The sequence below is a fragment of the Myotis yumanensis genome, unplaced genomic scaffold (assembly GCF_028538775.1).
Source record: "Myotis yumanensis isolate MYYU_CA2020_CCGP unplaced genomic scaffold, mMyoYum1.0.hap1 SCAF_23, whole genome shotgun sequence".
In the NCBI taxonomy this organism is placed as follows: Eukaryota; Metazoa; Chordata; class Mammalia; order Chiroptera; family Vespertilionidae; genus Myotis; species Myotis yumanensis.
Window position 1 is genome coordinate 11926456 of NW_027223774.1, and position 14941 is coordinate 11941396.

At 49.2% G+C, this 14941-nt stretch overlaps 1 protein-coding gene and 2 pseudogenes across 1 annotated transcript; all 3 read left to right on the top strand.

The window, feature by feature from the left end:
* The first annotated feature begins 2322 nt into the window (after positions 1-2322).
* LOC139000349 (cytochrome b-c1 complex subunit 2, mitochondrial-like) lies at positions 2323-4472 on the top strand (annotated as a pseudogene).
* A 4084-nt stretch (positions 4473-8556) lies between these two features.
* LOC139000364 (insulin growth factor-like family member 1) lies at positions 8557-9893 on the top strand. The gene is made up of 4 exons (XM_070402594.1): positions 8557-8581; positions 9146-9199; positions 9310-9571; positions 9847-9893. Exons 1-4 carry the CDS (start codon positions 8557-8559, stop codon positions 9854-9856), a joined length of 351 nt encoding a protein of 116 aa, XP_070258695.1. The 3' UTR covers positions 9857-9893.
* Positions 9894-12022: 2129 nt separating this feature from the next.
* On the top strand, positions 12023-12592 carry LOC138999774 (selenoprotein H pseudogene; annotated as a pseudogene).
* Positions 12593-14941: the final 2349 nt, after the last annotated feature.

The window sequence follows — 14941 nt, forward strand, 5'->3', positions numbered from 1 at the left end:
ATTGGACCCAACCCTGCCTGGTTGAGCCAGTTGGACCAGCGCACAGATCCTTACTGATATTACTGATTTGGCTGCATCTATTAGCAGAAAAATAGTGCATCATCGTGCAGCTCACACAGAAAGATAGGCAGCAAAGAGTGCACCGTCAGCCTCCCTCAGGGGAGCAGCTCCCTCCCTCCTGATCCCATGTGGCTCTCTCAGAGGACAAACCTCTCCCCTGAGCAAGCATATTCAGCACAAGGAAGATGGATTCCTGTGGAGGAGACAGTGGAAACCTTTCACTGGTCCTGTTGCCATCACTCCTACAGGGTCATGATCTATGAGAGAGTCTTTGGAATTTTTTTCCAGAGTGTCAGTGATACAAATAAGTATGACAATGCCATGGGTTACATCAATCACTTCTAAGTCATCAATTGCTTACCAAGTGTCCTGCACAACTTCTCCCACTCTCTCATTCAGAGTCTCTTCTCCTCTTCCTGTTTCTCCCCTCTTCTCTGTCCCTCTCCGGGAACCAGAGAAAACAGTGGCCTTTGCATGGCAGCCTCAGCATGAATCTCAGAGCCTGCAACTGTGCCTGAGATGTACAAGCTGTGTCCTTGAATACATGACAACTAAAAACAAAACAGAAGTAGACATAGCGTCCTTCTCGCATTTGAATTCCCATCTTGGAGGGACCCCAGAAACCTGGCAAGTTTCTCATTTTGCTCACTTATTCAAGTTAGAGTTTCCAAATATATAGTCCCTATCAGCTTCCACTCTGCACAAGCAGGCAGAAGTCAGAATCACATGATACAGTGGAGATACTCAGGGAAAGTCGCATTCCAGGAACAGAAACAATGAAATGGTGTGGACGGTTTCTTCTGCTCTCTGGACATAGGCACCCCATTCCAATGTATCTTCCACCTGAATAACACCCACTGTGGTCAGGTGAGCAGTGACTACTCCCTGGTCCTTAGGTTGGGAGTGTGAGGCAGAACAGGTTGTTGATGAGTTCACTCAGGAGAGTTTGAAATTTGCAAAAAAACTTGGGGAAAGTAGAAGACTTGTGGGGTTGGGTGGATAAAGCATGTTTTGCTCTTTCCATTTGGGAAAGTGGGGATGGCTCCAAGTTGCATCCAATGCCCTCCTTTCTGCTCAAGTGGCTTTATTACTGGGGGTGAGAGGGCATTAGGCCCTTATAGATGTACTTTTTGCCATTTTGTTCATTGCTTTGTGGTTGCTTTGTAGTTCCTCTCTGTTTCTTCTTCTCTTGCTCTCTTTTCCTCTGGTTTAATGACAGTGTTTAGCATTTTATTTAGATTTCACTTTCCTTATCGTTTGTGTATCTACTATAGGTTTTTGTTTTGTGGTTATCACGAGGCTCACACATATCAGCCTATATGTATACCTATTTGTAAAAAAAATGTATTTTTATTACTTTCAGAGAAGAAGGGTGAGGGAGATAGAAAAGAAATATCAATGATGAGAGAGTATCATTGATCGGCTGCCTCCTGCTCGCCTCCTACTGAGGATCGAGCCTGCAACCCAGGTATGTGCCCTGACTGGGGATGGATCCGTGACCTCCTGGTTCATAGATCGATGCTCAACACTGAGCCACAACTGCTGAGTTGTACCTGTCTATTTTAAGTAGATAGCAATTAAGTTTAAGCACATTCTAAAGCCATTTTTTTAATCCACCCCCATGTTTTATGTTTTTGATGTTTCATATTTTTTTGTGCATTTCTTAACTAATTATAGTGTCCAGGGGAGGAAGTGAATTTAGGACTTTTCTATGTCACCATCTTGAATCATTCTCCTCTAAGTGATTTTTGAATCGGGAATTCAAATCAGAACTACTAGGGCTTACAACTTTACTATAATGATGATAATTCTTAAAATAGAACAAAAGTGTTGATAAGAGTGTGGGAAATTGCAAACCTCATACGTTGTTAGTGTGAATGTAAAATGGTACAAGCACAGTGGAAAACTGTTCCTCCAAAAGTTAAACATAGAATTAGCATGTGAATGAACAATTCTACTTCTGGGAACAGAACCCAAATAAATTAAACAGTTGTTCAAAAATTGCTTGTTCACAAATGTTCATAGTAGCATTAATCACAAGAGTCAAAAGGTGGAAACATCACAAATGTCCATCAATTAGTAAATGGTGAAAACAAAGGTGGTATGTACATACAATAAAATGCTATTTCTCCTGAGAAATGAAGGACTGATCCATGTACAACATGGATGAATCCTGGGGACTTTGAAATAAGTGAAAGAAGCCAGACACACAGCACATATTGTACCTTTCCATCCATTTGAAAAATCAAAATAGGTAAAGACATGGAGACTGAGAGCAGGTTAATGGTTTCTAGGGACTGGGAGGAGGGTGGAATGGGCGATGATGGCTCAGTGGGTGTTGGGGTGTAGGGAGTGTTGAAGACATTCTGGTGATGGTTACACAGCATCTTGAATGCACTGGATGCCACTGAACTTACATTGGTTAAGTGGTAAGCTGTGTTATGTGTATTTTACCACACATATAAACATGAAGAGTAAGAACATTTGGATGGGGTGCCTGTGTCCAGAGAGCAGAAGGAGCTGTCCACACCCCTGGTGCTGACCACGGTGATCCGTGTCATTATTTCTGTTGCTGGAATGTTACTTTCATGAGTATCTTCACTTTAGAGTGTGATTCTGATTCCAGCCTGCTTGTGCAGAGTGGAGGCTGACCAGGTTAAACTGAATCTACAATAATTTTTAAAAAAAATTCTATCACTGACAGTATTACAAAGTCCTGTGGCATGGCCTCGACGCTGGCCACAGGTCAAGGGCGAAGCAATGTCACCAGCCCTGTGTACCAAGCTGTTGCCAATGGGATTCACCAGCCACCTTTCCGTCCCCCCTCAACCCAGCCCCAGCACCAACCCAAGTCTTCCCCTCACTATGGTCTGTGCCCATGGACTATGCATATGTGCATATAAATTCCTGGGTTATGCTCAGCCGGCATGGCTCAGTGGTTGAGCGTTGACCTATGAACCAGGAGGTTAGGGTTCGATTCCCGGTCAGGGCACATGTTTGGGTTGTGGGCTTGATCCCCAGTCTGGGATGTGCAGGAGGCAGCCAATCAATGATTCTCTCTCATCATTGAAGTTTCTATCTTTCTCTCCCTCTCCCTTCCTCTCTGAAATCAATACAGATATTAAAAAATTCTTGGGTTAATCTCTTCCTGTCCCCTCCTCACACTGCCCTCTGAGACCTGTCAGTCTGTTCCATGCATCAATGCCTCTGGACTTACTTTGTTCATCAGTTTATTTTGTTTATTTGATTTTACCTATTAGTGAGATCATGTGAAATCTGTCTAGAGATTTTACTGCCTCAAAGTTGCTGCCAAAGTGAAAGCTGCAACTTCCCTACAGGAGTGCCTCCACCCACATCCTCAGCCTTGGATTCACCATATTAGCAAATGATTTAGTGACTGCTTCTCTGGCAAATGATGCTCCTGCATCAAGAGTTGGTTTGTTCATTAAAACAGGCAGTGCGTCCCAGGAACTTGACAACTCAGAAACCTCCCATTGGCTTCCTCTTGCATCCGGTCTGACTACAAAAGGAGTGGCATCTTTCACGATAAACCATGGAATTGAAGCAGTCGGTGGTAAACTCATGGTGACTTCAGCAGGGAAACTGTGGAGTGCAGGTGGGGGGGGGGATGACATTAATATTCGAATGGAGTTCCTGCCTGGTGTCCCCACAGCACCTGGATGTCATTGGTGGGACGTACCGGCCCTTCAGTCTCAGCTAAGGACGGACACAGCTGTGGCTCTTCAGAACCCACAGGCTCCTATCATGGAAAATTTGCATGCCGCAGCTCACTGAAATGCCTTGTCTAGTTCCTTGTATTGTTTGGATTATAGGATTAGAAACATGACACCAGACGAGTTGAATTACCAAGTTCAGAACCATTTTTCAAGGATAGGAATGGCTTTGGTTGGACTTGGTATGAGTCATCCTGTCAGAAGCAAGTTGCTGAAAGGTTCCTGAACATGAGGGGTGGGCTTGGTTTACCTGGTGCAGAGGGAGACACCATGGAGGTGAAGTCAGAGAACAGAATGGAGACAGTCCCCTCAGTGCTGCTTTTGTAGCAGAAAGTGCTGCCGCAGGAAGTGCAGAGGCAAATGCATTTAGTGTCCTCCAGCATGGCCTTGCCGCTGGGCCACAGGTCAAGGGGGCAGCAGTGCCACCAGCCCCCTGTCCCAAGCTGTTGCCAAGGGGATTCACCAGCCACTTGACCTTTCCCCCTTTAATGCCAGTTACTCGGATTCTGGACTCTTTGGATTTACACTATCTCCCAGGCGGCAGCTGCTGGAGATGTTATCAAGGCTGCTTACAACCAAGCAAAAACAATTGCTCAAGGAAACCTTTCCAATAGTGATGTCCAAGCTGCCAAGGACCAGCTGGAAGCTGGGGACCTAATGTCAGAGGCGCCGCCCTAGGGTGTCCTGGTGAAGTCTGGCCTAGACTCTCGTTGCTGCTTCCTACTTGTAACCAACCGCAGCCCCTCTGATTTCCAAGGCAGCTGACGCTGGTGCCACAAATGCTGGGAAGAAGTTAGTTTCTGGCCTGAAGGCAAGACCCAGTGAAGCCGGTGGAAACTGGGGGCATGCACGTTTTGTTGATGAGCTGTAATACTGAAATGCGTCCTGAGAAAGAGCTGGACACTTTCTCAACCCAGAGCAGTGAACACATGGAACTCACAAGTCTATAATGTAGCATTTATCTTTCTTTTCATGAGGAGAAATATCTTTAAAAGTATTAAGACACTGCACCAGCTTGCTGGCCAGGCCGAGTGACTCTACCTGTGCATGAATTTTGTGCACCAGGCCTCTAGTAAAAATATATATTTTTTAAAAACAACACTACAAGGTATAAATGCAGGTGATTGTCCCCAGCTGACCTAAAGTCCATAAACATTCTAAGTGTTAAAAAGACAGAGTGAGAGTAGGGAGACAGGCAAAGACCATCATGCATGATCCCTGGAGCACATGGATGAGGAGGGGCACAGACACTGATGTGGAGGAACAGAAAGTGGGGGAAAGCAGGGAGGCCTGCAGCTGTGGGACACACGGGCTGAGCCACGGAAGACACTTTGGGCTGTCACAGAAGCTGTAAAAAGTTGTAGGCGATGAGGACCATGCAAGGTGTACAGGGTGTGTGGCCCCCATCCCTCCCACTCAGGAGCTTCCTGTCTGCAGAGGTTGCAGAGCTTCAGCCTGCCTTTCCCAGATGGCATTGCAGCTGGGATGAATTTGAAGCTCTGGGCAGCACACCAATGCAGTCACCACATGATTACCCAGCAGCAACTGCAAGTCCAGGCAATAGCTTTGAGACGCAAAGGCTGCTAGGGCTGTAAAGTGATATCCAGACCCTGAGTCACATCAGCAGTGCTGTTCAGGGAGTCACAGCCTAGAGCCTGCTCCTCCAGCCCCTCCCATGACAAGTAGGCCCTTACTTCACTGTTTTACTGGGAGGGAACCTCAGGGCTGGCTTAGGGAGTGGGGGTGGGTGCGGCGGGCAGACCATCCATTCTGCCATCCATCCTTTGGTCATCAGAAGTCCCTTTGCAGGGAGAGAGGTCAGTCACTAAATCCTGATGATGGGATTGGAGCCAAGGAGTGACACAGCTTTCTCACCAACCAGAAGAGGAGAACCGTCTGTCCCTGGGGAGCCCCTCTCTTCCTCCTGCTGCACACCTGGCATTCTTCCTATACACCCTGAACCACCACACTTCTGCCTGTGCCCTGGGAAGGGATCCCTGAGGCCAGATGGAAATAACACCCAGATGCTAATTGGAGAGATAATGAATTAATTCCTGGGGCAAAGGGGATGCCAGGAGGGAAGCAGGTGAAAGAAGGAAATGCCAGTGTCCTTCTGGGCTTCAATGCAGGCACCCAGCTCCGCCAGTCTCAACCAGGAGACCCGGAGTGTGGAAGGGAAATAAGACACCAACACAAAAGGCAGGTGAATGGCCAATGGAGGCCTTCGGTTGCCGTTCCAACCTATTTATTTCCTTCAAAGTTATACAATCAATCATTGTTCCTAAGTGTGGTTACTAAAACATAAGTGAATTACATAAAACCATCATTAATCAATATTGCCCCGTTACCAAGGTAATTATTAATCAACTTTGCCCCGTTGCTCCAGCTACTAATATAAACTTGCCCCGTTTCCCAGATTACCCTTAACCATAGTTGGTTCCATTTCCCCAGCAACTGCCAACATACCTGAGAGGGACATTCAGAGGTCATTCAGTGGCCACGCACCCGGAACCAGCAGTTTGCTGCGGCATCTACAGGTAGGCTCCCACACCGGAGCAGCAACCTGGGTCTCATCCAGGGCGTCTGTGAGCAGAGCCTGCCTGTGCTTCCCAGAGGGCCTGTGCCAGGGGGGCTTGGAGGCTCCTGCACTGGGATTCAGGCATCCTGGGTCCTGTCCAGTCTGTGCCCCTGACCAGTAGGATGGTGGGTCAGTGTCCTGCTTGGATCCAGGGAGCAGGATGAGAGAGTAAAACAAATGGCTGTTTGAGGTCAGGATCTCACACTTGATAACCAAGAGAGCCAGAACCTTTTCTAGCCACTGGTAGAGGCCGGATCCCACCATCTAATGGCGGCTTCAACCAAGACAGGCCCAATCCTGCCTCACTGAGGTGGGCTCTCACGCAGAAGACAGAGCTGTCCCCAGAGAGTAAGGTCCCACGGTGGACACAGTAGGAAGGGGGTCTCTGAGGGAGCTGTTGGTGGGAGTGGACAAGGCTGTGTGCTAAGGCTTCTCTGATGCCTTGAGAAGGTCTCCTGAAGGGTGCAAACCCCACACTCGCACCCCAGAGCCTCAGTGCTGTTGAGTTCCTGGCTGACAGTGTCCACAGAGCTCAGGAGCAGCTGTCTTCTCATCAGCACAGCCTCCCAGACCTCTGCTCTGCCCTGATGTCCCTCCCCCTCTCTGTCTTTTAGTGACTCAGCTGTGTGATCAGGAGTGTGGGCTGTGCTGTGTCTATTCAGACACAACCTGAACTGTTCCCCAGAGAAAGTTTCCTTTCTCACTCTGCAGGCAGCCCAGATTTGGGCAGAGGCCATTGGCCTGGGTCCCAGGCTGCCTGGAGCTGTGTCAGGAAATGGGTGGTTCTTCACCTTCTTTCAGTCTAAAATGGGCGCACTTATTGGAGGAGGCTCATCTGGGCCTGGGCTCCAGGTGGAAAGAGTCTGGGAGAGCGAGTGCTGCAAGTTCCCTTGGGCAGAGACCAGGGAGGCAGGAACCTTCCAAACTCAGAAAGAAGGTGTAGATGGCACGTCAGCCTACAAGAGTGGCAGGTCGCCCTTCCCAGGCCCTGAAGAGAACCCTGTCCTTGCTGGAATGGGGCTGGGGTGTCCCTGAGGATGAATTCCCGCAGGAGCTGGGGGAGGGGCTCCCAGTCCTCACTGCATGGGGTGACCTGAGCTCACACAACTCAGTGTCCCTCAGGGGAGCCATTCATTCTCACCTGCTGTGTTCACATCCTGACCCCAGTGTCACTTTTTCTTTTAGGGGAAATCACACATCCATCCTCCTCTGAACATGATGCTAAGGTCAAAGCCTTGGAGAATCTACTGAAGGTGGTGGAATTTCTCTCACAGAACTTTAGGGACCAGTAATACTGATAATGACATTGATCACACCACCCCACCGAACTAAGATTTCTATCCCCTGCCTCTCCCTCCCTCTTGCCCTCTTGCCCTCTTGCCCTCCAGCCTCTCTTGAACTCCATGAAAATTGAGGCTTTTGAATAGCCTACCCACCCCTGCCTCACTTGTGTCAGAAACAGCCTGGGCCATATAAGGTGCTAAGTGGACATGTTCTCCTCTATAAATGACACTAATGAAGACACAGAGAAGGAGGCCAGTGAGAGGACTCTGGGGGAGTGAGAAGTAGGGTTCCTCCAGGGCCTTTCCCCTGGTTCTGTTTGATGAGCCACCCCAGCTTCCTCCCTACATTTTTCCTCCTTTCCCCAACCTTGTTCAACCTGGAATTTCCAGGTGTAAAAACTCATCATTTTCACCGGAACAAGCTGAGCTGTGGCTTAGTGAGCAGCCCCTGGTCAGGGCTGTGAGGTCAGGGAGCTGAGTGCACCACCCACCCAACCCCAACCCCAAGGATGTAAGAGGTTAGCAATGTGGGAAAGACAGTGGGGAAAGTAGAAGACTCATAGGATGTGATGGAAAAGCTGTTTGGTGGATTCATCCTGGGAGAGTGGGGGTGGCTCTGAGGCGTGTCCTGCTGGCTGAGGAGGCCCTTGTGCTGGGCATGAGTGGGAGGCATTTGGGGAAAGTATCATGGGGGGGGGGGGTCCTTCCTCTCCTGGCTCTCAGAGGATTTCATGGTGCCAGAGATGATGCCTGGATAATCCTGACCCAAGGGCCCAGCGAGTCTCTGCAGGCCTGGCCAGGAGGCAGGAGCCCGATGACATCACCGTCCTTATCAGAGACATAAACGCACCTGCGGGAACTGCAGACCTTCTCCTGATCCCGCTGCAGCCAACCCAGAGCCATGACTCCCCGATGCTACATCCTGGGTAAGGAGGACCCAACCCCAATTCCCTCGGAGCCCAGCTCCATTCTCAGCCACCACCCCATCCCTACCTCAACCTACTTCTCCTCCTTAGCACCAGGCCTTACTGATCCATCTCCCCAATATCATCTCCATCCACATCTCAGATTCTGTTCTGAAACTCATGCCCAATGCCACCCTTACCCCACTTTCCCACCCCAAACCCAGTCTTCTAGACTTTCCTGTGGGTCATTTCCATAGCAACCCATCAGCTCAGCCCCCTGAGTGCACCTGGGCCTCCTGCTGTCAACTCCTGCCCATTGACCACTCACATCCCCCGAATCCTAAACTCATTTCTCCCAAGAACCCTTCCAGCACCCCTCACATTCCACAGGCCCATAATCCCAGGACTCCGGAACACAGGTGACCAGATCCCACCCTGGAAGCCCCTATCCTTTCCCTGAGCCTCAGTCAGAACAGAGACACACACCCCCACCTCCCCAGACCTTCCCATAACCCAAGCAGGGCTCCCTGAGGTGGACCCATGGCTGCCCCTTCAGCCGCACCTCATCCAGCTCCTCCCCCACAGCTGTCTTGGCTTCTCTCTGCATCATCAGCCTCCTCTGTTCACAGGGAGCCCCAGGTGAGTGCAGGAGGGGCAGGGACACTCGGGTGGTGGGTGGCATCCAGAGGACCCCTGCATGGGCCCTGCCTGCCCTGCCATCTGGGCCACACCAGCTCTGTCTCCTCCAGTGTCCCCCATGGGTGCTCACCTCATGCTGTGCCAGTCACACTCAAGATGTGGGGACAGGTTCTACGACCCCCAGCAGCACTGTTGCTATGACAATGCTGTGGTGCCCTTGAGCACTACCCGGAAGTGTGGAAACTGCACCTTCAGGATCTGCTTGGAGCAGTGCTGTCCCTGGTCATTCAGACCCCAGGAGACCTTTGTGGTAAAAGTGAGAGGCCAGGCGTGTTCCTTGGGCCCATCCTTGGGTGACAGGGTTTGTTCCAGGTAAGATCCTGTTTCCTTCACAGGAATAGGGCTTGTTGGGGACTGGGGAGGGTGTGGAAACCCGGACTGCCCATGACACAACCGTCCTGCCCTGTTCTGGCTGTCCCCTACCCCTGTCCACCTGCTCTAGTCAATCTCTCCCCTTTTCTCTCCTTGTTTCTTTCCCCTTTGGTTTTTATTTCTGTCATCCTCTTTGCTGTCTTTCTGTGTCTCACTTTTCCACTCCTCTGTCCATAACCGTCTGTCCCTGCATTTCTGGCCTTCTCTCTCCTCAGTGTCAGATGACCGAGGACGGGTGACCAGGTGACTGCAGATTCTGTTCCTCACTGAGCCTGGAGACGGGGCCTGGTGTTGACTGAGCTCCGGGACTGCAGGGATGTGGGGACAGGAGACTCTCAGAGTCAACGTGCCCGTCTGATGCTTGCTCCTCCTCCCCTCTAACTCTGTCCTAAGTGGTGACCGGCCCCCTTTCTATGATTCTGGACAATCGTGAGATTGTTTTGCTGATGGAGGTCCGAGGGCCCCAACGCCTACAGCTAATACCATGAAGCAGAACCCCATTACCTTCGGCTCCTTTCTCACCTGGTATCAAACACCCGGCACTTAATAAACTTTGCAATTTTACCTGTTCTGTCCTGGCTCATGAACTGTTGGGAAGGGTCCTAAGTGGTGGACATGGGGTCCTTTCTGTGGCTCCCCGGGGTCACAAGGAATGTCCACGTATCCCATGTAAGAACAATGTCAGGTGTTCCCCATGATCTGCGGGTTTCGCTGAATAACAATTGCATCCGGGTCACCGGGATCCAGTTCTTGTTTCCCCTCACCAGGGCTCAGGACAGGGAGGGGGGCGCGGCCACAGGAAGGGAGGGGCTTTGGCGCTGAATCTGTCCCCCACCACCTGCCTGGCCCAGTAGAGGGAGGTGAGGGCAGCTCGCCCCCTGGCGGGAGGCGGGCGCAGGGCAGGCAGGCGCTGTGAGTGAGACCAGGGAGGAGTCCCCAGCGCTGGGCAAGGAAAAGGTGCCTGTCCTGCACCCCAACCCCAGGGCTGGCTCTCCACGTGTCCCCGCCGGCCAGGGAGCTGTGGTGTGGGAGGCTGGAACTCTCACGGGAAGAACTGACTTGCCGCCTAAAGACGGTCTGGGAGGCGTCCAAAGCGGTGCCAGCATTTCCAATTGACTTTCATCCAAACCGCGGGTGGAAACTCCTCCCTGAGCTCCTGGGCTCACCCAGCCACAGACACGGGCGGGAACCGCGGTCACAGGGTCGGGCTCTGTGATGTGTGAGGTCAGACTTCCCTAAAGAGGGACGGGGTTCAGGGAGGAGCGGCACCCAGGACACGCGGTGAGGATCACAGGTGACCCTGGGGACCCAGACCCCCAGCCTGTAGGGGAGTGAATTGGCCTGGACAGGGATGTCCAGGACCCTGGACAGAGGTTGCAAATACCTGTCCTCTCCAGACTCTTTAAACTGGATATTAAAACTATTTTCCGTGCATTAATTTTATCTGTAAACAATCATATGAAAATGGACAGAAAAGGCAAGGACTTCTGGGTCACTGAGTGGGGTCTCCCCAAACCGGGCTCAGAGGAACCTGCCCCTCCCTCCCCCACATTGTAAATATAAGCTGCTGGGGAATAAACAGCATGTACAGCAAAGCTCCTCGCCATCCTCAGCCGTTGTCTCCCTCTCCTCTAAAAACACACCATCAGCAGTGCCAGTGTGACCTTCCAGAAGGTTCTGTGCCTGGAAGAGCATGTCTGCAGGGACATGATGGGAGTAGCAGGTGCTGGGGGAGCAGGAACTCTGCAGCTGGAGTGCCCAGGGCAGACCCTGCCCCTGCTCTCACCTATGTGATTCTGGGAGTGAGGACTTTCTCGGTGCCTCAGTTTCCCTCTTTGTAAAAAAGACTACGAAAACCAGATTAAATGAATCAATATTTGTAAAGGATTTCAAAACATGCCTGGAATATATGAAATGTGTCAGTGCTTGTTGAAAAGTAAACATTTTTTCTCTGTTTTAGCTTACACGTATAAATAACTTTAATTATTTTGCCTTTTTAGTTTAAAAATATTTCCTTTTTAAAAAAATATATTTCTTTATTGATTTCAGAGAGGAAGGGAGAAAGAGAGATAGAAACATCAATGATGAGAGAGGATCATTAATTGGCTGCCTCCTGCACACCCCCTACTGGGGATGGAGCCTGCAACCCAGGCATGTGCCCTTGCCCGGAATCAAACCTGAGACCCTTCAGTCCTCAGGCTAATGCTCTATCCACTGAGCCAAACCCGTTAGGGCAGTTTAAAAATATTTCTGGGTGGGCACGCTTTCCGCTGCTTGCGGGAGGTTTTGTTCTGGGAGCAGAGTGGCCTGCGGTTTGGAGCTCGCAGAGGGGTCGTCCTCTGCTCCGTGGCCGCGGTCTCCACCCTGTTCCCGGGCCGGCTTCCAGGCACCATGGCTTCCCGCGGGAGGAAGCGGAAGGCCGAGGCGGCGGTGATCGCGGCAGCAGAGAAGCAGGAGACGCTGGCTGGCGGCCAGAAGGAGGTGGAGGAGGCGAAGGTCGTTATCGAGCATTGCATGAGTTGACGCGTGTACTGGCGCAATGCCGCGGCCCTGAGCCAGGCGCTGCGCCTGGAGGCCCCGGAGCTCCTGGTGAAGGTGAACCCTGCCAAGCCCCGGAGGGGCAGCTTCGAGGTGACGCTGCTGCCCCAGGACGGCAGCAGTGCGGAGCTCTGGACTGGGATTAAGAAGGGGCCCCCACGCAAACTCAAGTTCCCTGATCCGCAAGGAGTCGTGGAGAAGCTGAAGAAGTACCTTCCGGAGGAGGCTTGGGCTGAAATCCTCATGCTGAGCTTTCTGTTCCTGGTGATGTTGGAACATTTATGACGGGACATGGCCAAACTACAGTTATGTGCCTGAAGCTATAGTTTCTTCCCCTGCAGAATTGATGGTTCAGTTGTGAGGCAACACTCTAGTAAGGCATTGAAAAGTTCTTGGATTTGGTTTAATAAAAGTTGAAATAAAGTTCTTGACTAATAAAAAAATATATTTCTGTGTGAGGACCCATAGATTCAACGCAAACTTTCTAATGGCAGAAAATTAGTGCAGCGCCTGCATGTCTCAAGATTGTAATCCAATTAAAATACCAACGGCATATTTCACAGATCTAGAACGAACTCTCCAAAAATTCATCTGGAATAAAAAAAGACCCTGAATAGCTGCAGCGATCTTGAGAAAACAAAGTAGGTGGGATCTCAATACCAGATATCAAGCTGTATTACAAAGCCACTGTTCTCAAAACTGCCTGGTACTGGCACAAGAACAGACATATAGATCAATGGAATAGAATAGAGAGCCCAGAAATCGGTCCGAACCAATATGCTCAATTAATATTTGACAAAGGAGGCAAGAGCATACAGTGGAGCCAAGATAGTCTCTTCAATAAATGGTGTTGGGAAAATTGGACAGATACATGCAAGAAAATGAAACTAGACCACCAACTTACACCACACACAAAAATAAACTCAAAATGGATAAAGGACTTAAATGTATGATGGGAAACCATAAAAATTCTAGAAGAATACAAAGGCAACAAAATCTCAGACATATGCCAAAGCAATTTCTTCACTGATGCAGCCCCTAGGGCACTTGAAACTAAAGAGAAAATGAACAAATGGGACTACATCAAAATAAAAAGCTTCTGCACAGCAAAAGAAACCATCAACAAAACAACAAGAAAGCCCACTGCGTGGGAAAACAAATTTGCCAATGTCATAGCTGATAAGGGCCTAATCTCCAAAATTTATAGGGAACTCATACAACTTAACAAAAAGAAGATAAACAACCTAATCAAAAAATGGGCAAAGGATCTAAATAGACACCTTTCAAAAGAGGACATTCAGAAAGCCAAGAGACATATGAAAACATGCTCAAAGTCACTAATCATCCAAGAGATGCAAATCAAAACAACAATGAGGTACCATCTCACACCTGTCAGAATGGCTATCATGAACAAATCCACAAACAACAAGTGCTGGAGAGGATGTGAAGAAAAAGGAACACTCGTGCACTGCTGGTGGGAACGCAGACTGGTGCAGCCACTATGGAAGACAGTATGGAGTTTCCTCAAAAAATTGGAAATGGAACTCCCATTTGACCCTGTGATCCCACTTCTAGGAATATATCCCAAGAAACCAGAAACACCAATCAGAAAGGATACATGCACTCCTATGTTCATAGCAGCACAATTCACCATAGCTAAGATCAGGAAACAGCCCAAGTGCCCATCAGTAGATGAATGGATTAGAAAACCGTGGTACATCTACATGGTGGAATACTATGCTGCTGTAAAAAAGAAGGAACTCTTACCATTTGCAACGGCATGGATGGAACTGGAGAGCATTATGCTAAGTGAAATAAGCCAGTCAATGAAGGAAAAATACCACATGATCTCACTCATTCATGGATAATAAAGACCATTATAAACTTATGAACAAAAATAGATACAGAGGCAGAGCTGCCTCAAACAGAGCTGCAGCGGGAAAGCCGGGGAGGTTAGGAGGCAGAAGGGGAGGAGGGTAAGAGAGCAACTGAAGGACTTATATGCATGCATATAAGCATAACCAACGGACATAAGACACTGGGGGGTAGGGGAGGCCAGGGGATTGTCAAGGGTTGGGGGGAAAAAGGACACATTTGTAATACCCTTTGTAATACTTTAAGCAATAAAAAAATAAAAATAAAAATAAATAAAAACATGAAAAAAAAGATTGTAATCCAATGTCTTTTTTTAAAAATATATTTTATTGATTTTTTACAGAAGGGAGGGAGAGAGATAGAGAGTTAGAAACATCGATGAGAGAGAAACATCGATCAGCTGCCTCCTGCACATCTCCTACTGGGGATGTGCCTGAAGCCCACGTACATGCCCTTGACCAGAATCGAGCCTGGGACCTTTCAGTCCACAAGCCAACGCTCTATCCACTGAGCCAAACCGCTTTCGGCTAATGTCTTTTTTAATAATATATTTCAAATACTCTACTGACATGGAAAATGTTCACATCATGATGCTAAAGGGGGAAAAATCTAAGATACATAATTGCATACACCATTATCCCAGTGTGTTTTCCCGCCCATTGATTTTAGAGAGAGGATAAGGGAGGGAAGGAAGGAAGGAAGGAAGGAAGGAAGGAAGGAAGGAAGGAAGGAAGGAAGGAAGGAAAGGGACAGAAAAGGAAGATCTATTGTTCTACTTATTTATGCATTCATTGATTGATTCTTGTATGTGCCCTGATCCAGGATCAAACATAAAACCTTATCAGATTGGAAGCACATTGTAGCCAAATGAACCACTCAGCCAGCACAGCCCAGTTT